This window comes from Daucus carota, chromosome 1 (genome assembly GCF_001625215.2).
Source record: "Daucus carota subsp. sativus chromosome 1, DH1 v3.0, whole genome shotgun sequence".
In the NCBI taxonomy this organism is placed as follows: Eukaryota; Viridiplantae; Streptophyta; class Magnoliopsida; order Apiales; family Apiaceae; genus Daucus; species Daucus carota.
Genome location: NC_030381.2, coordinates 38521342 through 38549226, shown reverse-complemented (window position 1 = coordinate 38549226; position 27885 = coordinate 38521342). Strand labels below are relative to the sequence as shown.

The window sequence follows — 27885 nt, the reverse complement described above, 5'->3', positions numbered from 1 at the left end:
TCTTGGACAAAATATCAAAAATTTTGAGATTTCAAACCATGGGTCATGATTAAGAGAGAACCAACAAAGAGAGAACCCATAAAACCCTTACCTCATTTCTAGTATTAGTTAGGGTTCAGCACTAGAACTCAACATGCAAAAAATGTCAATATCTATGTATTATATTTTAAAATTATTTTTGAACACACACAACGACGAAAAAACATGTATTTAGACTTAGATCCCAAAAATCTATTTAAAATTTAGGGTTCTGTAACGGAACCTTAATGGTTCTATGATTTTATTTTAAGGCTGGTTCTCTCTAGAGCGCAGCCCTTCAAACATTCTGATATAAAGGATTAGTCAATCAAATAATATTGTAAATGAGTCGATTTAAAAATAAATGAATTGCTAGTCATATGATATTATTCGTGCGCAGACCTAAACCTATAACGAGACCTTTTATACAAGTCACATATATAATTGCTGAAAAACTGTCATAGATATAATTATTGTTTTAATATTTAATACTATCAAAAATGACGGGTTGACTAAGCGCTAAATTTGATGTATATAGCTTGTTATCACCATTATTAATAAGTAGTAGTTAATCAAAATGAGTTAAATACATCAAATTTGGTTGCCCATAGACACAATATAGAAAAACCGAAAAATGATTTTTGATAGTAAACTAACAACATGTTTTCGATAGTTGGTTCTAAATTTAACTTATTTTTCAAGTACCATAATCTCTTAAATATAAGCTCAGTCCATTTATAACATCTCAAACTCAAATGGATATCGAACCCAACAACACATCACATATCGGTCGAAAAGTGTTAGCAAATTGATATACATTAATTATTTGTACGTGCTTATAAAGTGTTCAAATACTCTTTTGACTAGTCAATGTAAGAAGTTACAAATCCGCCCACTATTTATTTTCACTTTTTAATGTAATGCCAATCTCTATCTATCCATTGATTTATATTTAAATAAAACAATAATACTATTCTATTTTAACACAAATACTGATAAATGATATGTAATTGCGGATCCAAAAAGGTTCAAAGACTTGATAATTCATAATAATAATTTTTATCATGCAATAATAAAAAGCCAAACCGTCAAATAAAGAAAACAAGACTAATAAAATGTAGTCTAAGGTTCAGAAAATAATGCCAAATGCAGATAGGAACTTGATTGTGAACCAAAAGAAGTATATACAAATCAATTGTGAACTTTTCAGAAAAAGGGAACAATTACATAACGAAGCCTGGACTCAAGTAGTCGGCTCTCTGTTGACCAAACTTTTCCCCATTTTTGACCAGCCGCAAATAAGGGGCATATGTGTCAATGGCCGCTTAGATTGTGCATTGTTTTGTAGTTTCTTTTTCGTCATCTTCAATGTTAAGTTCATAAACAAGTACAATGCACTCCATTTCACCAAACAATACATGATGCTTTTGTATTAATAAATTATGTTTCTTCACTAGTCATGTTTTTTCATTTATAGTGCACTATGATGAGCATGATTGCATAAAGTGTTGTTTATTGTTCTATGACAAAGTGATACTATTAGTATAATACTACCTAGTGTGGAGGCACTTGCTGCCTGCCTGGGAACAATATTCATCTCGTAGATGTTCCTTCGAATTGATCTCTCAACATTTCATACTTCTTCAGTTCTGCTATGGATAGTGACGGAGAGAGCTCTCCTACAACCTGCAAAAAAGATAAGAAACAAAAAAAATAAATTTAACATCTCTTCTTCACAAAAACAGACTTGTAAAATCAATTTGGGAAGATCTCGTCAAAAATAGAAAGGAAAGCTCAGAATGCTCACTTAATAAGTATTTGCTATGCAGAAATATAAAACACTATTACTTTTGTTGATCAGTGTTTATGAAATCGAAATTCAATAGCTCTAGTGCAAATAAGATTGTTGGTTGTTGTAGTAGAACCCGAGGTGCGGTGTCAAATTGCACAGTTGGTTGCAAAATAATATATCGACACCAGAATTATCTGTAGCTAACTATATAATTCTTTTATGCCAAATAGTAGCCAACTCTTTTTTTTGGGGCAAGTTAAATATCAGCTATTCTTTTTGCTATATAAAAATATCAGCTAATTATTTTTGCCAAATAGAAATATCAGCTAACATTTTCTTTTGCCAATTTATTATCACTTGTAAGTTAACCTTTATTTTTGCTAATTAAATATCAGATAACATCACTTGAGACTTTAAATTGAAACTATATAGGAGTGTGCAAAGGGCCCTGGCAGCATGTCTCGTATATTAAAACCTGTAACATAAGATCTTCAACAAAACCACTTTTATTGAAGCCTATCTTACCTTTAAAAAGTCATCATATTCTACGACGACAGAGTCAGCTTGATCATCTGTGACACTTGGATCAGCTTGAGTAGCCAAAGCCTAGCAGACAGTGAGAAATTAGTCTTAGCTACCGCTTCAAAAGAAAATCCAACTTAAAAAGGTGAAGTGCTAAAATGCGATAGAATCTATATGAAATTCAACAAAGTATAACAAGATACATCCTGATCCCTCTAATATTAAGGGGCCAATACACATGACAAAATATTATTCTTAATCCTCCAGCTGCTGCAAAATTGGGGTGCTGCAAAATTGGGGTCTCTCTCTCTCTCTCTCTCTCTCTCTCTCTCTCTCTCTCACACACACACACACACACACACACACTCACACTTGATACGTAGTTTTAGCACCAAATGCATCAGATAAAACCAAGCGTTCTTCAACGGGCATTTACTATTAATCTTAGTCTTCTGCTTTTAGGCATTTACTTTAGGCTTCTATCTACTTGTTGCTCATTTATTGAAGAGAGCATAACATATGGTTATAGACTTGTGTATCAAGTTCACTCTACCATTACCCTTCCTCTAATAGCAATAACTACGGTAGGTTTGAACTATAATAATATGGTGATCCTCAGACTCACCTTGCGCTTTGCAGCATTGAACCAGGCATCTGCACACAAGGCATACATGTCCGCACCAGTAAAGTTTTGGGGGCATTTTTTTGCTATTGATAGCAATGACACATCCTCATGTAATTTAAACTTTCTGGTCAATGCTTTCAGGACCCTGCAAAGTATGTGAAATTTCAACGTACTAGTAAACCTATCAAATCAGTAATTATGTATTATATGCAAGTCTAACCTTTCCCTGTAACTTGCTTCGGTATTTACTCCAACATAAAGGAGCTTATCGAATCGACCTGGCCTTAGAAGTGCTGTATCGATAAGATCAGGCCTGTTGCTGGCTCCTATGATAAACAAATCCTGTACATACAAGGGCTAAGATCCTCAAGTAACCTATTATTTTATGAGAAAATAGAAAAAAAAATATAGAACCCAAACAACAATAAAGCTAGTACAATCTTTTACCTGGCTAGAATCACTCAGACCATCAATCTCTGCAAGCATCTACTAACAAGGAAAGGTGATATGATTTAGGACCCGTATGGGTAGGCGAAACAGCTAAAGATAATAAGCACAATGATAATCCATGATAGTAGAAGAGACAAAAAGAAATTGTACCTGAGAAACGACGCGGTCCATGACACCCCCAGAATCACCAGATGCACCCCTAGCCGGGGCAAGTGAATCAAGTTCATCGAAGAAGATAACACAGGGACGTGCTAACCTGGCCTATATAAATGAACCCACTTAAAAAAGTAGCACTTTATGCCTGTCGATCTTAATTCATGCATAATGCTTAACAAGAGAAATATACCTTCTGAAAAATGTCTCTCACGTTCTTTTCTGATTCTCCTATGTACATATTAATCAGTTCAGGCCCTTTCACACTAAGAAAATTAAGGGAGCACTCAGTTGCAACAGCTTTTGCCAGTAAGGTCTGAAGTTATCCACAGTAACATAAGTAATAAGACAAAGTCATCTAAAAGCGATATATTGCTAAACTGCGTTACTGTAAACATTAGAGGGACAGTAAGGTGGTATAAGAACTTACTTTCCCCGTCCCTGGTGGACCATATAGAAGCACACCAGAGCGTTTGCGTAAACCAGAGGAAAATAAATCCTTGTGCAGGAGAGGTAGCTAAACAGAAAATACAAAGAATCAGCTAGAAGTCACTCTAACATATAAGAAAAACTTTGATACAAGTAAATAACCTATGCATCAGTTAAGTGAAATAACTATGGATTGAAATTCTATAATCATCACAATCAAGATATCATAACTTAATAACCTCTAAGAGGTTTTAATCTGGTTAAAAAGCTTGAAATGACGATAACAAACTTACCTGAACAGTATCCAGAATTGATTTTTTTACTTCCTCAAGTCCACCAACATCCTCCCATTTTACATTAGGAACCTGCAATATATCAGTTTATAGATTTAAGTTAGTATCGTAGAGTACTGTATTGACTATTTTCTGGCAACCACAAAATTCTGTTTGATAACAAATAGAATATTACAAACTATTTAAGATAGTGTTTTTAGCAAATTGAGTTTACCTTGGGAGTGCCCAGGGCAGAGGCATTCCTTTTTTTTGACCGTTCTAATGCTTTGACCAAATCTTCTTTCTCCAGAATCTTTGGTACCTGAGCTGGTTTGGACTCTAATGAGCTATTCTCACCTGAGATTCCTGGATCAGCTTTGTCAAAATTGATATGGTCCCTTGGTAACAAATTCATACCAGCATCAGCAATCAGAGAACGCATATCTCTTGGCAAAAAGCCAGATGTCTGTCCAGCAATATCCTTTACAAGATCCTCCAAAGTACCCTGTGATAAAAATCATAGTAGGGAGTTAAGAGCCACCACAACACTTTAACACCGCTACCAATAATATAACCAAAAGGTGAAGTGCCAATGCTGTAACATAATGGCAACTGACTACTAAGTACTAACAGTATGGAAGTTATCCCTTCCTAGTTGAGATGCCATAAGAAAGTTGTCATAGACACATAGTAACATAAAACATTTTGTTCGCCTTTTCCTTAAAAAGCAAAGTCTTGGTTGGGGAAAGTGTAGTGACAAAGTGTAGATGTCATGACCTCGAGCACTTAAAAATCACACATTCTACAGATTTTTTTAATTATTCTTTCATTCTTTTTCTCCCTTTCCCTCCTGTTATTGCTGCGAGGTGGGAGGAGGGGTGAAATCTCAAAACTATGTAGTACATCAGAAGATATGATATTTGTATACTAACTATTGAAAGAGCAAAAGTATGAAAGTCTTAACGCCCTAAAGATTACATTACATTCACATACATCTGGAAGAAGTTCAGAAATACTCCCGAGTGATTCGGATATCATTTCAAGTCTCTGTTCTTCAGTCAAAGGCCCCATACTAACTTCATGGCTGAAACAGCGCCTAATAGTTGGTGGCAGCCCTTCAGAACTATCAGCAGCTGCAATCAACAGTACTGGATGTCTGCTTGTCCTTTGAACAGCCTTTAGCAGTTGAACAGAATCATTAGCATAATTCATATAAATCTATACTATCTATACTATAATATAATAAGCCAACATAGGTATAATTGGTAGTCGTACAAAATTTTGGTTTGGTCATTTCTTTTGTAACTACAAGTCTGTCACATGTAAACTTCTCTTACTCTTACAATATTAAAGAGTTTTATACCGTTTAAATTACAAACACTTGAGATGTAGTATAAGATAAAAACTCCCCTTTATTCTTTTAAATATAATTTATATACTATTTATATACTATATTATAATAAACCGACATTGGTATAATTTGTAGTCGTCCAAAAAATATAATCAGTTAGTAAATATAATTTAGTTAAAATCCAATCCATCATTACTAAAATACTAATAAGATGATGTTAAAATTTAAATTATAATTAATAAATTACGAATTTTATACCCGCCCGTGCTTCGCACGGGTTAAAGGCTAGTATAACTAAAAGGAGATAATGATTAAATCCAAAAGTTTAAGCCAAGCCAGCATTTAAATCAAACAAAGGGTCCTTAAGTACAGCTTGTTAGCCTACCATTTTAGTCAACGATAAATAAATTATATTATTACAGTTGAAGTAACAAATAACATATTTAGCAAAAAAAAAAAAGTAACAAATAACATGCAACAGAGAAGATTAGGCCATAAGTTTATGCTTACCAAAATCTTCAATGCTAGTGGGGATTGTCATATTAATTAACCTTCAAAATCTTATATTTATGATTTATTGTTTAAATATTAAACTTTCTGTGTATTGATATTCGAGTACACTAGAATTGTTTAATTATATTTCACCCCCAATAATCAGGCACACTCTTAACTATGTTGAATAATGAATACTACACTTTTCTAGATGTATGACACCATTTCCAAGACATTCAAGTAATTCAATCATTTTTAATGCAATAATAACTATACCTGTACTCTACTATAAATTACTAAATTATTATCAATGCAATGTACCGATAGGAATATAAGATATCACCACAATTTAGAGCCGGCCAAACGGGCCGAACCGTTCGAACCGGCACGCCCCGAACCGTGTTTTTAACCGCCCGAAACCGTATAAACACGGGCCGGTTCGAAAACCGCATGAACCGAAATTGAGTACGGGCCGAACACGGGTTTAGAATCAAGGAACCGAACCGTAACCGGCCCGAAACCGCTTGAACCCGCTTGAACCGCCCAGGCTGGAACCGTTTAACCGCGGTTTGAACCGCGAACCGCAAAACCGCGGTTTAACCGTGGAAGTCTACACCGTAATCTGTATCAAATTTATATTTAAATAAATTAGCCTGATTTAAATTTTATATATTAAGTTTATATTTACATAAATTAAATTTTATTTAAAAATGTCATTTTATAATTTAAATTTTTAAACACTCTACTAACTTATATTTTAAAAACTTATAAATCATCACCACTTACTAACTTATAAGTTATATTAAACTGATTTAGATATAATAATTTTATGTTATATTATATACTATTAAATAAGAAATTTTTAACTTTTGTTATATTAAAACTGATTTAGATATAATAATTATATATTATATTATATACTATTAAATAAGATATTTTTAATTTTGTGATAAAAAATTGATTTAGCAGGGCGGAACGGCGGAACCGGACCGCGAAACCGCTGGAACCGCGGAACCGGCCCGCGTTTCGCTGCTTCCAACGATCCACTCGCCAGTCTGTAGCCTACAGCCGTAGCCTGTACCGTCTGGCGTCTGCTTTTTCTGAGAGTCTCAACTGAAAGGCATATGTTCAGCCTATTTGTATTTAAAGAGGTACAACTCAACTCAGATAAGAAAGCTCAGTAAATAGCAAGTCAACGGAATCCGTACGAAGAACGTCAAATGATTTATGGGAATTATATGTCAGATAAATTCCAGGATGCTGCTGCACACCACTGAAAGAAGTTCATTAATATGTTCAAGCCTCAGTGCACAAATAATCTTTTGTGGCACGTCCAGGAGTTCAGAAGATATAAAGTTTCTATACTTTATTTTATCAGAAGATTCCATTTAATGAAGAAGTACTTACAAGACGAAGACTCGACGAACAAATCAAATTCTTAATGTTTATTTGACAAAGAATATTTGATTTAACTAGATACAGATGAACCAGACAGTGCATCTGTGTATCAGTTATTCAAATTGAATATTTGAAGTCAAGCAGAGTTGGTGGTTCGTTCGCTCGACTGATCAAGACGGAGTTTTTAATGTTTAAAGAAGACGGGAAGCAGTTCTGCTTATGAATGGGTGATTAAATATTTAATAGATTATTATTTCACTTCTCAAATAATTAAATTAATTATGTAATTTATTTGTTAAATTAATTCACTCTCGAATTAATTTAATTTATGAATTTATATGATTAAATTAATTAAGTGGATAATTTTCTATTTAAATATAATCTACAAATCACATTCAATCATCCACTCAAGCTCAGCAAGACAATCTGAGATTGTCTTACCGAATTTCCAACTGCCAAGACAATCTGAGATTGTCTGACCGAAGCTAAGCATGCAAGACAATCCTGATTGTCTGACTGAAGCTTACAAGACAATCCTTGATTGTCTGACCGAATGGTACTCAGCAAGACAATCCTGGATTGTCTGCCCGAGTATGCTCTGCCAAGACAATTAGATTGTCTGACCGACTGGATACTTGCAAGACAATCTAAATTGTCTGGCCGAATGCATTCTGCCAAGACAATCAAAGATTGTCTGACCGAATGAAGATCAGCAAGACAATCCTTGATTGTCTGACCGAATGTAAATTGTCTGACCGAGCTCTGAATTGTCTTGCGAGCCTTGAAATTGTCTTTCTGCAGTGTCTTGTGCTTGCAAGGCAATCTAAAATTGTCTTGCCCTTGCTACTTTGTCTTTGCTACTCACAATTGTCTTGTCTTTCAATTGTCTTACAAGTACAAATGCTTTGCCTATAAATATGGCATTGCATCCTTCATTTTTTAGTGTTCATTCACTTTGTAATCAAAGCATTTGTAAAGCTTTCAAGTTGTTCGTAACTTGCTTGATCGTTATATCCACAGTTTTCTGTGCTTTGATAACCTGGTTGTTTTAATCACTAAATCTAGAATATACCCTGTCGAATTTATTCTACGAACTTTAGTGGACATTAAAACTGAACCATTTTAATTATATTAATTAATTATAATCTGATTAACAAATCATATTCAATCAGATTAACTTCCGCGACGATTTGGTACTGATTGTATTCAACCCCCCCTTCTACAATCATATCTGGACCTAACAATTGGCATCAGAGCGGTTGATACCATTTTTCCGTATCAGATCCTATACACACTCTGTAACGTCCAAATATTTTTTTATTCGAATTAATTTTATTCCAAAAATTAATTTTGATTTAAAATATTTTTCTTTCAAAAATCCAAATCTCATCCAAACACTATTCACTTCAAATCCTTAAACATGAGTACACAAAAGATCAGTAGCATCAAAATCCCACCGTTCAGCCAGGAACACTTTGGCCTATGGAAGAGGCACATGTTCCTATTCCTCCGCACCGCGAACAGAAAATACATTGGGATTTTAGACAAGGGTGTTACTACTCCAATGAATGTCATATTAGCACACGAAGAGGATGGTGTGTTAATACCTCATCAGATCATTCCGAAAGAACTTTCTGAGTACACAGATGAAGAGAGTGAACAGATGAATTTAGATGATGCTCTTCAACTAATCTTGGTTGAATCTCTAAATCCAGTGATGTACAATGCTGTTGTAAATTGTACGAACGCCAAGCAAATCTGGGATACATTAGAGATTATCAATGAAGGCTCAGAGGAAGTTAGGGAAAACAAGAAAGAGATACTGATGGCTCAGTATGAACAGTTTGGTTCCCATCCCGGTGAAGGGATTTCAGAAGTATTTATCAGACTTAATAATTTGATAAATAATTTAAATCTGAATGGGAAATTCTACGACAAGAAAGAGGTCAACATGAAGTTTCTCTTAACCCTTCCTGAACATCTGGAACACAGAATCACTGCCATCAGGGAAAGCAGAGATCTGAATGAGATTTCTCTGGAAAGACTCTACGGAGTTTTGAAAACTTATGAACTGGAGCAAGTTCAGAGTAAACAGAGATATGGCTGGGGTAAAACACAGAACCATTCGAGAGCTCTAGTTGTTGAGTCACCTGTACTGGAGGAGAAGAAGAAGGATGTTGTTGTTCCTTCTAAGACTACTCAGGAATTTGTTGTACCTGAGATGGGTCAGACTGCTTCTACCAGTGGTGACGAAGAGTTCTATACAATGGAAGAGCTTGAACAGTTAGAAGATCAATCTCTATCACTGTTTGCCAAGAAGTTTGGAAACATGAGATTCCGGAAGAACCCTTCCTATAAATACAAACCTACTGTTAGTAAGTTTCAGAAGGGAGGCTATTCATCTTCTACAAGCAAAGGAGGATACAAGACTGGGATGGTGGACAGAAGCAAGTTCAAATGCTTCAATTGTGGTGAACCTGGACACTTTGCAACTGAATGCAAACAGCCCAAGGTTCAAGGAAAAAGAAAAGATTCGTATGATGAGCTGAAGCAGAAGTATGATGCACTGGTTAGAAAGCATCATGGTACTTCTGGAAGTCAAAGTTTCAAAAGCAAGTCTTATCTGGCAGAAGGCAAAAGCTGGGATGATACAGATAGTGATGAAGAGGAGCAGCTAGGGAATGTTGCTTTCATGGCTACTACTGGATCATCTTCACCTCCTCCTGCTGGAAGCTTTCAGGTAGATCCTACATGCCCTAAACTGTTTATGCAATTAGGACTTGAAAGAGATGATGCTATTAAAAGGATGAAAGCTGCTAATCTTAAAATTGATACTTTAGTCTTAGAAATTCATGCTTTTAAAATGAATGAGATGAAAGTATTAAAACCTAAAATAGAACAATTGACTATGGACTTAGGATTACAATGTGCTAAAGTCAAAGTTCTAGAGAAAGGTGAGATTGCCTTAAGACTTCAGCTAGACGAAGAGAAAGTGAAATGTAAAGCCTTTAAGGATGCCTCCTTGATAGTCAAAGAACTTAATGATAAACAAGAGATCAAGAGAACTGTTGGAATAGGCTTTGACTATAACAAATCTGTAGGTAAGGCTAGTAACATTACTCCTTTTAAGAAGAGTGCTGAAGAGAGAGGGATTCCTTTTGTTTTGAAAGATTCCCTTAAACCTTTGTTTAAAACCTCAGAAGCTGAACCTCTTTTAGAGACTCCTGTTGTCATTAGATATGAACTAAAACAGGAAGACCTTAAAATAAAAGAGAGTAATGAGATGAGAGATGAGATTCTGACAAACCTGAAACCAATTAAAGTGAAAGGCAATGTTAGGTTGCCTAAAGCTGGTTTAGGTGTCAACTCTGAGAGAACTAAATTCAACAAGCCCAATAATTTTGTTAATAGTAAGAACAAGAACAATAGGTGTCATTCTACTGAGAACTTTAAATCTGATAACAAGGTTAGAGTAGAATCTATTGATATTCCTACTACTATGACTGATACTTCTGATGTTCCTGCTTTTGATGCATGTCATAAATCTTGTAGTGTTGATAATTGTATGACTTGTGCTTTCAATTTGATGTCTGCTTATTTTAAAAATTTGCATGCCAAAAATGAAAACACATCACCTAGACAACACACAAACAACAAGCATGCTAGATCAAAGACTGCTAGTCCTACTCATGTTAGGAAGGAGACTTATGTTCCAAAGTCTAAAACTAAGGTTTATAAGGCTGTTGTTAAGGAAGTAAGTTCAGTCAAGTCTGAACCAAGTATCAGTCCAAGAGGCTTTGTTGTATTACCTAATAGAAATCAGTTCTTTAAGACTGCCGGACCCAATCAAGTGTGGGTCCCAAAGACTGTCTAATCAAGTTGTCTTTTGCAGGGCGCCAGTGGAGTTGTTCGTGTTACCTGGGTGCTTGACAGTGGAGCGTCAATGCACATGACTGGCAATAAATCCCTGCTAGAGGACATAAGAGAAGGAGCTGGCCCTACAGTCAGTTTTGCTGATAATAGCAAAGGTCGTACTGTGGGATATGGCAAGTACAAAATTGGAAGGATCATCATAGAAGATATTGCAATAGTTGAAGGACTTCAACATAATCTCCTGAGTGTCAGTCAATTCTGTGACAAAGGTTATTATGTTCATTTTGAAAAAGAGATATGTATCATTAAACATATCAAGGATAAGCGTCCTTCACTATGTGGCATAAGGAAAGACAATATATTCGTAGCTGATTTGTCTTCAGGCCCAGGAAACGAAGTTCACTGTTTTTACGCCAAAGCGTCAGCTGAAGATAGTTGGTTATGGCATAAGAAGCTCTCACACCTCAACTTCAAAACTATGAACTCTCTTGTCAAGAGAGATCTAGTGAGAGGTTTGCCTTCCCTGGAATTCTCAACTTATGATCTTTGTGAAGCTTGTCAGAAAGGAAAAGCAAAGAGAGCATCTCACAAAGGCAAAACCATCAATACCATTACAGATCCATTGCATTTGTTGCATATGGATTTGTTTGGCCCCGTGAATGTTGCATCTATTGATGGAGGAAGATATGCCTTAGTCATTGTGGATGACTTCTCGAAATTTACTTGGGTTTACTTCCTGTCTTCCAAGGATGAAACTCCCCTGACAGTAATTGATCATATCAAGTTGGTTGAGTTGGAAAAAGGTGTTCCTGTAAAAGCTGTAAGATCAGACAATGGAACTGAGTTTAAAAATCAAACTCTAATCAACTTTTACTCTGAAAAGGGAATAAGAAGGCAGTATTCAGCACCAAGGACTCCTCAGCAGAATGGAGTCGTCGAAAGAAAGAATCGTACACTGATTGAAGCTGCAAGGACAATGATTGCTGAAGCAAAGCTTCCTCTGTACTTTTGGGCTGAAGCTGTGTCTACTGCCTGCTATACCCAAAATAGAACTTTGATCAACAAGGATCATATGAAAACTCCATTTCATCTGTATAACAACAAGAAACCTTATGTCAAACATCTTCATGTCTTTGGAGCCAAGTGTTATGTTCTCAAGGATGGTGAAGAGAACTTGAACAAGTTTGAGCCAAAGGCTTCCGAAGCAATTTTTGTTGGTTATACAAATAATGCTTATAGAGTTTTTATAATTGATACTCTGTCAGTAAAAGTTAGTGTCAATGTTACATTTGATGACACTAAACTTCCAAGTATACAATCTGCTGATCCATCTGAATCTCTGAAGTTTGACAACTATCCAGATTCTGATTCAGATGATGATGTTCCACCTGAGGTTGCAACAGGAGATGACAACAATGATAATGATCCAGGGAATGGTGGAGGAAATGGCAATAATGCTGGAGATTCCACTGATGCTAGTGGTGGATCATCAAGTCATCCTGGCAACAACTCAGGGGGAGCTGGTGGATCAACTAGTCATACACATCAGCCTAATGATGATACTGCTGAATCATCAAGGACACAACTTCCAAGGGAAAGAATTTGGAGCAGAGATCATCCCTTTGATCTGATTATTGGTGATCCTGATGTTGGTGTAAGGACTAGAAGTGCTACAACAAATGAATGCCTATTCTCTGGGTTTCTATCTCAACTAGAACCAAAGAAAATAGAAGAAGCACTTGCTGATCCTGATTGGGTTCTTGCCATGCAAGAAGAACTCAATCAATTTGAGAGACAAGAAGTCTGGGCCCTAGTTCCAAGACCAAAAGGAAAATCTACGATTGGAGCTAGATGGGTCTTCCGTAACAAGTTAGATGGTGATGGCATTGTTGTAAGAAACAAAGCCAGACTGGTGGCAAAAGGTTATTCACAAGAAGAAGGAATTGATTATGATGAAACCTATGCTCCAGTTGCTCGTCTTGAAGCCATCAGAATATTTCTTGCATTTGCTGCACACTCCAACTTCAAGGTATATCAAATGGATGTGAAAAGTGCTTTTCTGAATGGAAAGCTAGAAGAAGAAGTATATCTGGAACAGCCCCTGGCTTTGAAAATCCAGAGTTTGCTGATTTTGTATACTTCTTATTCAAAGCTGTCTATGGACTCAAGCAGTCACCAAGGACATGGTATGACACTCTCTCTGAGTTTTTAATTGAAAACAATTTTACTAGAGGTGTCATAGACAAAACTCTCTTTTACAAATTGCATGATAAGGATATGATATTTGTACAAATTTATGTTGATGATATTATATTTGGTTCTACTAACGATAACTTGTGCAAAAGATTTGCTAAGTTAATGCAGAGTAATTATGAGATGAGTATGATGGGTGAGCTGTCCTACTTCCTTGGTCTTCAAGTAAGCCAAAAGGAAGATGGAATATTCATTTGCCAATCCAAGTATGTCAGAGATCTTCTTCGAAAGTTCAATCTAGAAGACTCTTCACCGGCAAAGACACCCATGGCCACTGCCACAAAGCTTGACCAGGATAAATCTGGTAAGAAAGTTGATATCACAAGCTATCGAGGTATGATTGGCTCTCTACTTTATCTTACTGCAAGTAGACCAGATATCATGTTTGCAACATGTTTGTGTGCTAGGTTCCAAGCTGATCCTAAGGAATCACATCTTATAGCCGTCAAAAGAATCTTTAGATATCTTAAGGGTACACCTGGTTTAGGTATTTGGTACCCTAAGAATACTGGTTTTGACTTAACCGGCTATACAGATTCTGATTATGCAGGATGCAGGATTGATAGGAAGAGTACGTCTGGAAGCTGTCAATTTCTAGGACGTCGGTTGGTTTCCTGGTATAGCAAGAAGCAGCACTCTGTGTCTACTTCTACTGCTGAAGCTGAGTATATAGCTGCTGGAAGCTGCTGTGCTCAGATCTTGTGGATCAAGAACCAACTGAATGATTATGGTGTTGTAGTAAACAAAATTCCCATATTTTGTGATAATACAAGTGCCATAGCCATTTCCAACAATCCGGTTCAACATTCAAGAACCAAGCACATTGATATCAGGTATCATTTCATTCGAGAACATGTCATGAATGGTACAGTGGTGTTACATTTTGTACCCACGACTGAGCAAATTGCTGACATCTTCACTAAACCACTGGATGAATCCACTTTCTCTAAGCTGGTTTGTGAGTTAGGGATGTTAAATATGACATAGTTCTCTTGTATATATTTTTCATATGCATTATATGTTTTTATATATTTTTGTGAATTTTCTGTATAATTATATCTATATTATTAGATTTTATATGTTTTTCTGTATGTTATCTGATAATATTCTGAGTAATTATGCATGTTTGTATATTAGTCTGTAATTTTCTAAGTGCTCATACACTCCCCTGTATTATTCCCTAAGCATTTAGATAATTATTCGTAATTATTTTGTATTTTTCAAAATTAATTAAGCATAAATATTTGATTTTAAGTTAATTCATCTTTTTGAATTAAAGTTAAAGTCATAAGTATTTATATTTAATTAAAGTTGAAATTTACAAAATATTTGTGTAATCTAGTATTGTTTTTATTATAGATTTTTGATTTTAATTGCAAAAAGTTTTATATTTTAAATTAATCAAAAATCATATTATTATTATTTGGTTTTCTGATTAGACAATTACATTGTCTACTGATTGGCTCGGCAAGACAATTAAATTGTCCTGCTGAACCGGTTTTTCAGTATAATTTCAAACAACTCGGCAAGACAATTAGATTGTCTTACCGAGCATGCGTTGTAACCGCCTGTTGTATCAGTAAGACAATTCAAATTGTCTTACTGACACTTGACTTTGTCTGCTTCGTTAAAATCTCGGCAAGACAATTTCAAATTGTCTTACCGAGACTTAACTTTGGATTGTCTTGCTGCCTTGTATATATATCCCTGTAAGACATTTGAGCAAGACAATTTAAATTGTCTTGCCCAAACTCATCTTCCCCAACTCGTATACACACTATCGTACATATATATACACGATTTTTGCGATTCTTTTTCAAGTTTTGTGTAAAACTTGCTGTGTTTACTTGATTTCAAGCCATAGTTGCTTGCTGGGTTTGTATTTTCAACCGATTCCAGCCAAAACTCTGCCGAAATTTGGTCTGATTTGGTGTGATTTGTGCGCGATTTTGATCGACTGCTGTGTGTTCTTGAGTTTACGAACCTGTGTCTTCATATTCTGCTTATTGGATTGAGGAATCGAGTGCCTTGTGTTTGATTTAGGGTTCTTGGCTGATTTGGGGATTATCTCAATTAAGGACTTGTTTGGTTGTGTAAATTGTTTAAGATTTATGACTCGTTTGGCTTGTGGATTAATTGTTTAGTGCCATTTAAATTAATTAACTTTTAATTCGATTTTATTCTAATATTTCGAATTATTAATTAATTGATTAAGCTTTAATTAATAGTTGAAATTTGCGAGACATTTGAGAATTCACTTTTAATTTGAAAAATTCTCGCTTAATTCAATTTTTAATTATTAAAAATGGCCGGAGAGTTTGTGATTGCTGAGACTAACTACTGTGCCAGCCTCAACCCTGATGATTGCTCTGATAGATTCCGGACTTGGGTCAGATTCCTTTCAAGACAGAGTTTAGTCAGTACAGCAATGACTGCAGATATTCCGATTAAGCTGCAACCTCTTTTTGACTTCTACTCAAATGCTGTCAACTCTACAACCCTGGAAAACTACAAGATAATAGGGGATCTACCTAACCGGAAGAGAATTGTAATCACTGTAGATGATGTGAACCGGATCTTAGGACTTTCGAGGGACAATTTTGAGCCAGATCCCTCTGAGGATGAATTGAGACAGTTCTTTCAGGATATTCACTATCAAGGTCAGATTTTTCTTCCGAAGATGTCAAAGGGAAATCTGAAAGCTGAATGGGATGTGTTCTTCGACACCCTTGCCAAGGTGTTTGCTCCCACTAATCGAAAGAACTTTGGGAATATTTCTTCAATGCTGCAGATCTTTGGATTCAGCATAGCTTACAACCGACGAATCAATTTTGGGAAGATATTGCTGAGGGAGATTATCAGGAAGATGGGGTCTGTTTCACAGAGATCAATTCAGAAGAATGACAAAGTTGAATGCTTCTACCCCAGATTCCTGATGTTGTTTATGAATGATAAGATGAATGCTGATGATAGGCACATGTACATCGATTCTCCTGTTGTTCCTATTCAGAGGACATGTGCCAAGATCCAAACTAGGCTGGTCAACAAGAAAAAGCATGATAATGTACCACTGGTAGTGACTCCATTCATGCTCGAACAACTCAGTGTTCCTTTTCAGCCTGTACAAGTTCCAGAACCACTACAACAGCAACAATATCAATCACAACAACAACAAGCTCAACAACAAGAACAACCGCAACAACAATCACCTCCACGTATCAATCAACCACTTCAACTCCTCCAAGACTATCAATCATCCAGCCAATCCTCACATTACTCTCCATACAACCCTCCTTACAATTCACCACAACAATCACCTCATCAATCTGATTACAATTCCCCTCCACAATACAACTTCTTCCCAGACCAACAAGCCTCCATTCTTCCCTCTCAATCTGAACCAACACCTTCACCTACACATACACATACCATACCTCAACCACAATCAACTTCTCAGCCACTGCCTGCTGATTCTGCTATCAATCCAGAGCTACAGGAGTTCAGGACAGATTTACAGGTAGCTCAGGTACTTTCTAATCTCACTGATACCTTTAATATTGATATTGCAGATTTTGATTGTGATATTGGATTTGATTTCCAGACTCCCAGCATTGAACCTGTCAACACCCAGGTTCATATCCACGCTGATGTTTCCACTTCAACTACTGATTCTTCTTCAAACACTTCAAACAACACTACTCAAACACCAGTTGTTAGAAAGGTAGCCCGGAAACGGAGTGGGAGTGCACTTTTACGAGATCCCGCAGCTCTGTCTCATAAGAAGCAAAGGGTGGCAGAACCGGAGACAACTGCAGCCACATCCATTTCCTCCCAAAAGGATTTGGACACTGACATGGTAAATATACAGTCTCTAGATTTATTCTCTCCACAGAATGCATTTATTGAAATTGGCCGTCCGACCGCGGTATCCTGTAAAGAGTCAAGCACACAACTAGCACTCACGCTAGTAAACACTGAACCTGTGTCTTTTGATTCTTCACTTAGAGAGAGCACAGAATTTCAAAACATGTTATATGAAAATCTTTCTGATCACTCTTTCTTTTTGGATCAGGATCTACTTGGCAACCTGCAAGTACATCCGCCTTCACAGGCATTCGGAGGACAATTTGTTTCTTCACCTCCTACAGTTCCATCTCAGGGAACTATGGTTGTATATACAGGTACTGGTGACGGTGTGAAAACTACGAGTGAAATCAGGCAAACACCGAGCGAAACACATGCACGAGAGGATAGTGACAAATCTTTGAGTGTTCGTGAGGTGAGTGCACACACCAACACAGATCTGTTACAGGAACAAATGGCTGCTCTGAGGGCTGAAATAGAAAGGTTGAATGCTGAGAACGCAAGATTCAGAAGTGGAGAGTTGGTGACTCTACAAGAAAAGGTTGTTGATCCTTCTTTCTCTTCCCTCAAACTGGAATTAGATGCTCATGTCAAGGGTATTCACTCTAGGATGGACAAATTTGATACAACTCAGGAGCTCTGTCTGACGAAGCTTGACAACTTGGAGCAATCTTTGGCTCAAGTTGTTCAACACTTAAAGATAAATCCGTCAACATCTCAGTCTACTCCAGAGGATCCCTCAACTAAGGGGGAGAAGGATAAGGATGACAAAGATAAGGATGACAGCAATGCTGGTGGTGGTGGCAATGGTGGTGACAAGGATGGTGATACTGATAGGGGTGATAAGGGTGGAGTAGGAGCAAGTGAAAAGGATTCTTCTGCAGCTAGCAAATCTAAAGGCAAAATGCCTGAAACTGAGAACATCTTCACTAATCAGGATTATGATAACATTCCTGAAGATGTTGATAATGATGATGCATTTGATTCTGCTTACTTTGAAGCTGAAGAAGAAGGTCGTTTCGAGGAAGGCTTTCTTTTCAATGAAGATCAGTCTGTAGATCCTGAGCACATGGAAAAGGTCAAGTTGTTTAAAGCTCAACATGAAGCTAGCAAAGCAAAGCTTCAGGAACTGCAGAAACTGGTAGATGAAAAGAGGACAACTGATGAGTTGGTTAAGCTGGAGAAACAGAAACTGTGGGATGCAAAGTGCAGGGAAAAGAGAGAGGATATCTCCAGGAAAGTTGGTGAAAGCTGGGATATTGCAAGACAAATCCTCTCTGGACCTCAAAGGGAACCTTTCAATGATGGTAAATTCAAATCCTTCATTTATGACCTGAGAGAGGCTAACCCTAATGAAGATATGTTTATGCGTGCTCTTGCTCTCGAGTTAGAATATATAACTATTGGTGTCAAGAATCTTCTCAATGAATGGGAGATCATTATTTCTACTCAGAGAAACGGAACATTCAGGGTTTCAATTGATCTATTCAAGTTTCTATCTCTAACTGAAATCTGGGTGATTCGTAACAAGATCAGACGCAGCTCGAATCTGAATGAACTCCTACGTGACAGACTTATGGATTGTGCTATTCATAACAGTCCACAAGTTGTCAGAAAGCCTTACTGTGTCAAGTTCATTCACGAGAGAAAATTTGGAACCTTCTACCTGGACCACCAACATCTTCTTAAGTATGATGTGAGTCAGTTGGTTCTTGTATCTACAATTCTACGTACCAAGGGCTTCGCTACTAAGGCCAAAGCTGATGCTGACACTGAGATTGTGAACTACTGCACAAGGAGAAATATTCAGCAATACTTCAGGAAGATGAAGTATATCAACCAATCTCAGCCAGCAGATTTCATCGAAGACCCTGTGGATATAGAGGTTCAATATTATCTCTCATTGGCTCGTGAAAGAAAGAAGCGTGGAGAATCCACTGCAGCTGAAGAGCCTACTCAGAATGAGCCTTCTACTCCAATTATTCACTGTTCAGATGCTGAAGAAGGAGAAGTCACTCGTTCTGAGTGAATAGATTGATTAGGATATTTTGTTAGATATGTTCAAGGAACATCCTTTTGTAATCTATTATGAATATGGTTTAATGTTCAATGCAAGCCATAAACTTTTGCTATTTACATTCCTTTGTTTAAATCTTTGTCTTATCTGTTAGTTGAGTTATCCTCTAGGAAATTTGCATGTTATGTTAACAAACAAATAGGGGGAGATTGAAAGGCATATGTTCAGCCTATTTGTATTTAAAGAGGTACAACTCAACTCAGATAAGAAAGCTCAGTAAATAGCAAGTCAACGGAATCCGTACGAAGAACGTCAAATGATTTATGGGAATTATATGTCAGATAAATTCCAGGATGCTGCTGCACACCACTGAAAGAAGTTCATTAATATGTTCAAGCCTCAGTGCACAAATAATCTTTTGTGGCACGTCCAGGAGTTCAGAAGATATAAAGTTTCTATACTTTATTTTATCAGAAGATTCCATTTAATGAAGAAGTACTTACAAGACGAAGACTCGACGAACAAATCAAATTCTTAATGTTTATTTGACAAAGAATATTTGATTTAACTAGATACAGATGAACCAGACAGTGCATCTGTGTATCAGTTATTCAAATTGAATATTTGAAGTCAAGCAGAGTTGGTGGTTCGTTCGCTCGACTGATCAAGACGGAGTTTTTAATGTTTAAAGAAGACGGGAAGCAGTTCTGCTTATGAATGGGTGATTAAATATTTAATAGATTATTATTTCACTTCTCAAATAATTAAATTAATTATGTAATTTATTTGTTAAATTAATTCACTCTCGAATTAATTTAATTTATGAATTTATATGATTAAATTAATTAAGTGGATAATTTTCTATTTAAATATAATCTACAAATCACATTCAATCATCCACTCAAGCTCAGCAAGACAATCTGAGATTGTCTTACCGAATTTCCAACTGCCAAGACAATCTGAGATTGTCTGACCGAAGCTAAGCATGCAAGACAATCCTGATTGTCTGACTGAAGCTTACAAGACAATCCTTGATTGTCTGACCGAATGGTACTCAGCAAGACAATCCTGGATTGTCTGCCCGAGTATGCTCTGCCAAGACAATTAGATTGTCTGACCGACTGGATACTTGCAAGACAATCTAAATTGTCTGGCCGAATGCATTCTGCCAAGACAATCAAAGATTGTCTGACCGAATGAAGATCAGCAAGACAATCCTTGATTGTCTGACCGAATGTAAATTGTCTGACCGAGCTCTGAATTGTCTTGCGAGCCTTGAAATTGTCTTTCTGCAGTGTCTTGTGCTTGCAAGGCAATCTAAAATTGTCTTGCCCTTGCTACTTTGTCTTTGCTACTCACAATTGTCTTGTCTTTCAATTGTCTTACAAGTACAAATGCTTTGCCTATAAATATGGCATTGCATCCTTCATTTTTTAGTGTTCATTCACTTTGTAATCAAAGCATTTGTAAAGCTTTCAAGTTGTTCGTAACTTGCTTGATCGTTATATCCACAGTTTTCTGTGCTTTGATAACCTGGTTGTTTTAATCACTAAATCTAGAATATACCCTGTCGAATTTATTCTACGAACTTTAGTGGACATTAAAACTGAACCATTTTAATTATATTAATTAATTATAATCTGATTAACAAATCATATTCAATCAGATTAACTTCCGCGACGATTTGGTACTGATTGTATTCAACCCCCCCTTCTACAATCATATCTGGACCTAACATCAACGGCAACCTGCACTCCTGCAGCTCAACGGCAACTCCCAACGGCTCTCCCGTCTCCCACCCGCTATATAAACCCCCGACCCCTCCATTGTTGACCACCCATCTCACTCTCAATTCTCACTCTCTCAGTTTCTCTCTTACTCTGCACTCTCTCTCAACTCTGCTCTCTCAACTGCTCCGACACTCAGTTTTTTTCCGACACTCAGTCGACCTTCGATTCCGGCCACCGTTAGTCATAAAGGAAGGAAGGGGTACAGTATCTTCGCAAGAATCTAATCCCAGTCCCACAATGCTGCTGCCACGAGTACCAGTTCCGGCAGACATCTCCGGTGAAGGTTTGTTTTAAAATGATTTTGTTTTAATTTGATTTTTGTTTTGATTTAAAATGATTTTGTGTTAATTCGATTTTAGTTTAATTTCTTTTTCATTTTTTATTTTAGATATAAAATGATTTTGTGTTAATTCGATTTTAGGTTTAATTTTTTTTCGTTTTTGATTTTAGACATAAAATGATTTTGTTTTAATTTAGATTTTAGATTTAAAAGGATTTTGTTTTAATTTGTTTTTGAATTAAAATTTAATTACTGTGCCAGGGGGTGGTTTTCGAATTTAAGTTGTTTTTTAATCTAATTTGTTTTCCAAATTCAGGTGGCAGCAATGGTGCCAGTGGTAGTGGTGCTCGCAAAAAGAATTTGAAGTCTCACGTGTGGAATTATTTTTCGAGGGAACCGACGGATGATCCTACACGAATTAAGATTCATTGTTTAATTTGTATAGAAAAAAGAATTGTTCAAGAACCCGTTACAAAGCGTAAAGGAGGCGGTACGGGTACACTTAATCGGCATCTTGTGGAAAAGCACGGTATTAGTAAAGAAAGTCACGAAAGTGGAGAAGCACGTGGGGAATCGTCTTTACAACAAACGCAAATCGGTAGTTTCATGTCTTCAAACCCCGCTGGAGGTATGCCGTTTTCTTATAATAGAGAAAGAATGATTAATGATTTTACTACTTATGTTACACTAGATGAGTTGCCTTTTTCACATGGTGAAAGCCCTAACTTAGAACACATGATGAGAAATTCAATAAATCCGGCCTTTAGAAAAATTCCTAGGAATACCCTTAAACGATACACCCAAAAACAATATTATCTTGCTAGAGGAGAATTAACTGAGTTCTTTCGTAATTTTGATGGTATGGTCTCGCTAACTAGTGATTGTTGGACTTCTATTCAAAATGAACCTTATATATGTATTACCGTTCATTGGATAGATTCTGAGTATCACATACAAAAAAGAATTATTACTTTCGATGTAATGGACGAGTCACACTCTGGATATAATATTAAACAAAGGATATTAGACACAATTAATGAATCCAATTTGTTTAACAAGGTATTCACAATTTCTTTAGATAATGCCTCTAGTAATAACAAATGCATAGATTATATTAGGTCGGATATTCCTTTAGTTTTAGATGGTCAATTCTTACACGTTAGATGTTGTGCTCACATAATAAATTTGTCTGCTAAAAAAGGTATCTCACAATTAACTAAATTGTTAGAACCAATTAGAAAAATAGTTAAGTACTTACGTATTGGGGGTAAATTCCGATCTAGATATAAGAAATTGTGTAAGGATAATGGTTTAAGGCCTGAAAAATGGGGTATCGACACACCTACACGGTGGAATTCAACGCATAAGTTAATAAGTAAAGCGATTAAATATAAGACCGTCATCACCGAATTTTATAATTCGGACCCTAACAACCAATACGAGGGTGGTGTAATTACCGAAATGGATTGGCGATTTGCTACAGCTGTACGTGATATTCTTGACTGCTATACACATGCTACTAATGTTTTTTCTTATGTCTATGAACCGAATGTGCATCAAGTTATAATTGAGTGTGTTAGTATTGTTACAACTTTACGTGAATATGAAGAAGATGAGCATTTTAGTGACATTATTTATGATATGAAATTGAAATGGATTAAATATTTTACGGAATTTCCATATATTTATTGTATTGCATGCCTACTTGATCCCAATGTTAGACAAGAAGGTTTAGAAAACATGTTAGAACATTATTATAATGTGTTAGGAATTTCATATGATCATGTTTTATATGTTACTAATTGTTTCAATTTATTGCATCGTCTTATAGATTTGTATGTTCCAAGAACTGAAACTGTTATACCACAAAAGACAAGTACTTCTAGTAGATTTAATAGTAAAATGTTAGGAATAATAAATAAAAAACAAAAGGTTAGAATTTCCACTACTTCGGCTCCTGTAGCTCCTGCTTCTACTACTATGCTTAGAGAATTTTTTTCTTATAACTATGAATTAGACGAGGATTTTGAAATATTAACATGGTGGAGAAATCATGAGATACAATTTCCAGTTTTAGCTAAAATTGCAAGGGACGTATTAGTAGTCCCTGCCTCTACAATTGCATCGGAGTCGGCTTTTAGTGCAGGTAGAAGAGTTTTAGACGAGAAGAGAACAAGTCTCGCGCCAGATGCGGTAAAGATTTGCGTTTGTAAAAAGGATTGGGACCAAGCTGCTAAAAGACAACAAGGACTAAAAGAAGATGACTCGGACGGTGAAGAAGATCATTGGATGTTGATGGATACTACGACCGAAGAGGGCAATTCTTCAAATGAACAAGAAGAATAAATGAAAATTTTCTTTTGTTATGTATTTATTTATTTAGTTGTACAAGCGGTTTGTTCCGTTGAATTTTTTAGAGAGGAGTCCTCTCACATTATTTGTAAAACTTTTTTTCAATTTATAAAATTTATAAGAGGTACCGCCCTCTTTTTACCATTTTACTACAAAATTATTTATAAGTTTATAATTTATTAATTAGTTAGATAATAATACCCATTAATTTATAATTTATTAATTAGTTACATAATAATACTTAACCCATTAATTTATTAATTAGTTACATAATAATACTTAATCCATTAATTTATGATTTCTTAATTAGTTACATTATAATACTTAAACTAAATTAAAAAAAATAAAAACAAAAATACACCGGCAAAAAAAACAAAAAGAAACAAAAAATAAAACAAGTACTCTGTTGATGACTTGACAGTTGACTCACTGTCACAACTGTTGTACTTGTTTGTTACTAACACAAAGTCACCGTTTTCTATATTATAAGTGTACAGACTGCGCAAACCCGTGATCTGAACCGTATAACCGAACCGCCGAACCGCAGCCCGTTATTATTCGGCCCGAACCGCCGAACCGCAAAACCCGTGTAAACCGTATACCACGGTTACGACTTTCCTTTTCCCAGCCCGGCCCGGGCACAGCACGGACCGCCAGTTTGACGGGCCGGTTACGGTTCCACCGGTGACGGTTCGGAACCCGCCTGAACCGGCCCGAACCGGCACGGCCCGCCCGTTTGGCCGGCTATTCACCAGTAAGCTGGAAAGCCTTTGAAAATATATATCTCAGAGGGATATAGAAAAATTCTTATTGAAGAACAAGATTAGAGAATTAAATTGACGATAAAAATTTAAACTTACAGCGTCACTACCGGCTTCTTCGTCATAAGGGCTGTCAACTTCATCACCAACTGGTTCAGTGAATTCCCTGACAATGGATGCAACTTCAGAATTTACGCCAACTTGATCTTGTTGTGAACTCTCCATAGAGGCCATTTTGCGGTAAACATCAAAATGTCGGAGCAGAAGAATTGTTGGTGAATATCTACAAGAACATTGTTATATAATGTCAAGGGCAGACACTTATGAAAGCACAACCAAGCTTATAATTACATATTTACATATTTGATAATCATAAGGTTCAATAATATAGTCGCAACTTAGATCTCATATAAAATACATATGCCTGTCAACAATATTTCACAAGTCAATAATAAATGCATGCCTAATTGTTTTCCTTCAGCTCATTTTACAGTTTCATTAAGACCTGCCTTCTAATTTATGAACTTATAGAGTTGCAAAAGACAATTATACAGCTTGCAAGACTCAATTGTGAGACAATACCTGCGAGCTGTAAGGAAAGCTTGTGCCAGCGCATCAGATATCTTACGTTCAGAGGAAGCCATAAGAGTATGACAACTGTATTCCACAACATGCAAGCCTAGTCGACGAGCTACGTACTTGACCACAGTTCTCTTTCCACACCCTAATTAATAGTTTGATTTTAGCAAGCTGTAGGTTTAAAAATTGACATTATAACATTTAGAATATACAGTCACGAGTAAGTCTTATATAATCATCCTTAAATTAAAAATGGGTTTGTCTAGTGTGTGCCCATGGGCACATGCTAAGCGCGGAATTTTATATGTTTGAGAGATTTTGATTGGTGTGGCAGGTTGTATATGCAGGGGTCCACTATTATTAAGATATGAGAGCCAATGAAAATGAGTTAAACTTATAAAATTCCGCGCTTAGCATGTGCCCATGGGCACACACTAGAAAATCCTATTAAAAATATCAGTATTCTTCAACAATTAACTCTGAGTGAATATATATTATTAGGAAATCGTTGACTTATCAGGTGTACCTTATTATCTCCCTGTTTTCCATTATAACCAATAATGCAAGAAAGTCTTAGTAAAAGTCTATAAGGACAACGCTTACCAGGCAAACCATTGAGAAGGACAGCAACTCTGAATTTTGACGAAAGTGCTGATGGACAAAGAGGTGGTGCAAGTATAGAAGCAAGAATCTTAACGGTGTCGCCTTGTAAAGGATTGAAACCATTAGGTTTAGATATCAAAAGATCGGGGGGAATAGCAGAAGGAACACTCCCCCCAAGGACAAGGGCTGTTTTTGTGCGATTGACTTTAAGAACAGGTTCATCTGAAGGTTCCATAGCAATGACCTAATGACATAAAAGACTTATACAGGTAAGTCTTATTGTTGTAATGTCTTAATCATCTTCTGCACTTCTGTTATAGAAGTATAGAAAGGTTACATACCTTGAAGTAAATGACATTGTCACTAGTATTATGATTCTTTCGGTTACAAGGAATGCACATTGTAGAGTTGCAGTTCCAATTAATGCATATACTGAAAAGATCACCTCGGGCAAGATATCTATCAACTGAAAAATATTCATTTAACGCCAAGTCAATCATTCGTTGGCGATCTTCAGCTTCAACAGATGAACTACTTCTGAGGGCCTCAAGGGTGCCAGATTCTGGCAGCTTAACAAAGGAAGCCCTCAAGTGTGATGCAAATTTTGGTGATCCAGACCAAGATTCAACACTTAACTTAATGGTAGACTCCGTTCCCTCTAAACTTCCTTTCTTATTTGTTTCATCGTTCACATTATTTTGAAACAAAGAGGCCAAATGTTCTTTGCCTTGTTGAACTAGAGAGTTTAAACATGAAAGATGCAAGTTAAGGTTGAATGCCAGGAGGGAAGACAGGTAAGAAACTTCAGCAGCTAAAGGTACGGAACACCATTGAGAAAAATAATATGAAGGGAACACAAGCATCACATGTGATGAATCTGTCTGCGATAATACATCAGCAGATGAGTTTAACTTATCATCCATCTGACTTTCACTAGTCATGGGAGGATCCAAAACAACTGCTTGGCCAATTCTCTGTATGTTGGTCCCCAGATTCTTGACAAGTACCTTGTTTATTAAAAAATAACATATATGAAACCGTAACATGCCAAATCAATTCATTGACTCAGTGATTTCTCAAAATGTGGGAAAACAGAAGACAAACACATGTATTAGATTGCATAGCAAAAATAACGTAATTAATCTAACTAAAAAAGAAAGGCTTCACTTGACCTTCAGTCCAACAGAATGAAAAATTACGCAAATAGAAAATACTGTTTTAAGCATCATGCCAGCTTGGCGAAACATGAAATTCACTGAGACAGAACACTGATCTGACATGGTTTTTAACCCATTAAACTTATCACATACTATTTCATATTATTAAGCTAGCATATAGTTCCTATTATTGGACTGGCAAAGCAGAGACTCCTAACCGAAACCGCCTTTCCACTACTAGGTTTGTAACAAAGACCAGTATACATCTTACCCTTCCTAGACCCGTTCTAGAGCAAAATTCACTAGACATGTTTACATTGATTTCGCATTATATCCCCAGAAAAAAAATGCTGTCATCATTAATCAAATATATTATAAAACATTTCTACAAGCAACAGCTACTGTAACTACTCAACTCTAATAAAAAGATATGATTTGATGTACCAGTGAGCCTGAAGTAATGGAGAGCCTTTTGAGTTGAGAAGTGGAGAGTCCAACCAAAGCAGAGTCGTCAAAAGATGCAATCTTTGGATCCGAAATTACTGTTTTGCCATTACCGAGTCGCAGAATTCCGGCCTTTAATTGTACCGCCGGGGAAGACTTATCGCCGGATACACTCTCAGCTCGCTCAGATTGATCTTCTGGTCTTGATGAATTGAGTAGTGAATTTATCAAAGTTTTAGTTGAAGATAGTACTAATGGCTTCCTCCTCTCCACCATCTTGTGTAGTTTGATGCTCCACAGGGAGGGGGAAGAGAGAGAGAGTATATTCGTGTGTGTGTGAGAGAGAGAGTGTCAGAGAGAGAGGGAGAGGGAGAGAGAGAGAGAGATTGCTTGTTAGTTTGTCCCAGTAG

The 27885-nt window shown here is 36.4% G+C and overlaps 1 protein-coding gene across 1 annotated transcript; it reads right to left on the bottom strand.

Moving 5' to 3' along the window:
• Positions 1-1042: 1042 nt before the first annotated feature.
• LOC108204250 (peroxisomal ATPase PEX6) lies at positions 1043-27885 on the bottom strand. The gene is made up of 16 exons (XM_017373601.2): positions 27476-27885; positions 26216-26881; positions 25875-26118; positions 25275-25416; positions 24792-24975; positions 5255-5437; positions 4497-4766; positions 4283-4354; positions 3991-4077; positions 3754-3876; positions 3558-3668; positions 3405-3443; positions 3178-3299; positions 2958-3102; positions 2336-2416; positions 1043-1704 (listed from the first exon to the last, which is right to left on the bottom strand). Exons 1-16 carry the CDS (start codon positions 27749-27751, stop codon positions 1612-1614), a joined length of 2838 nt encoding a protein of 945 aa, XP_017229090.1. The 5' UTR covers positions 27752-27885; the 3' UTR covers positions 1043-1611.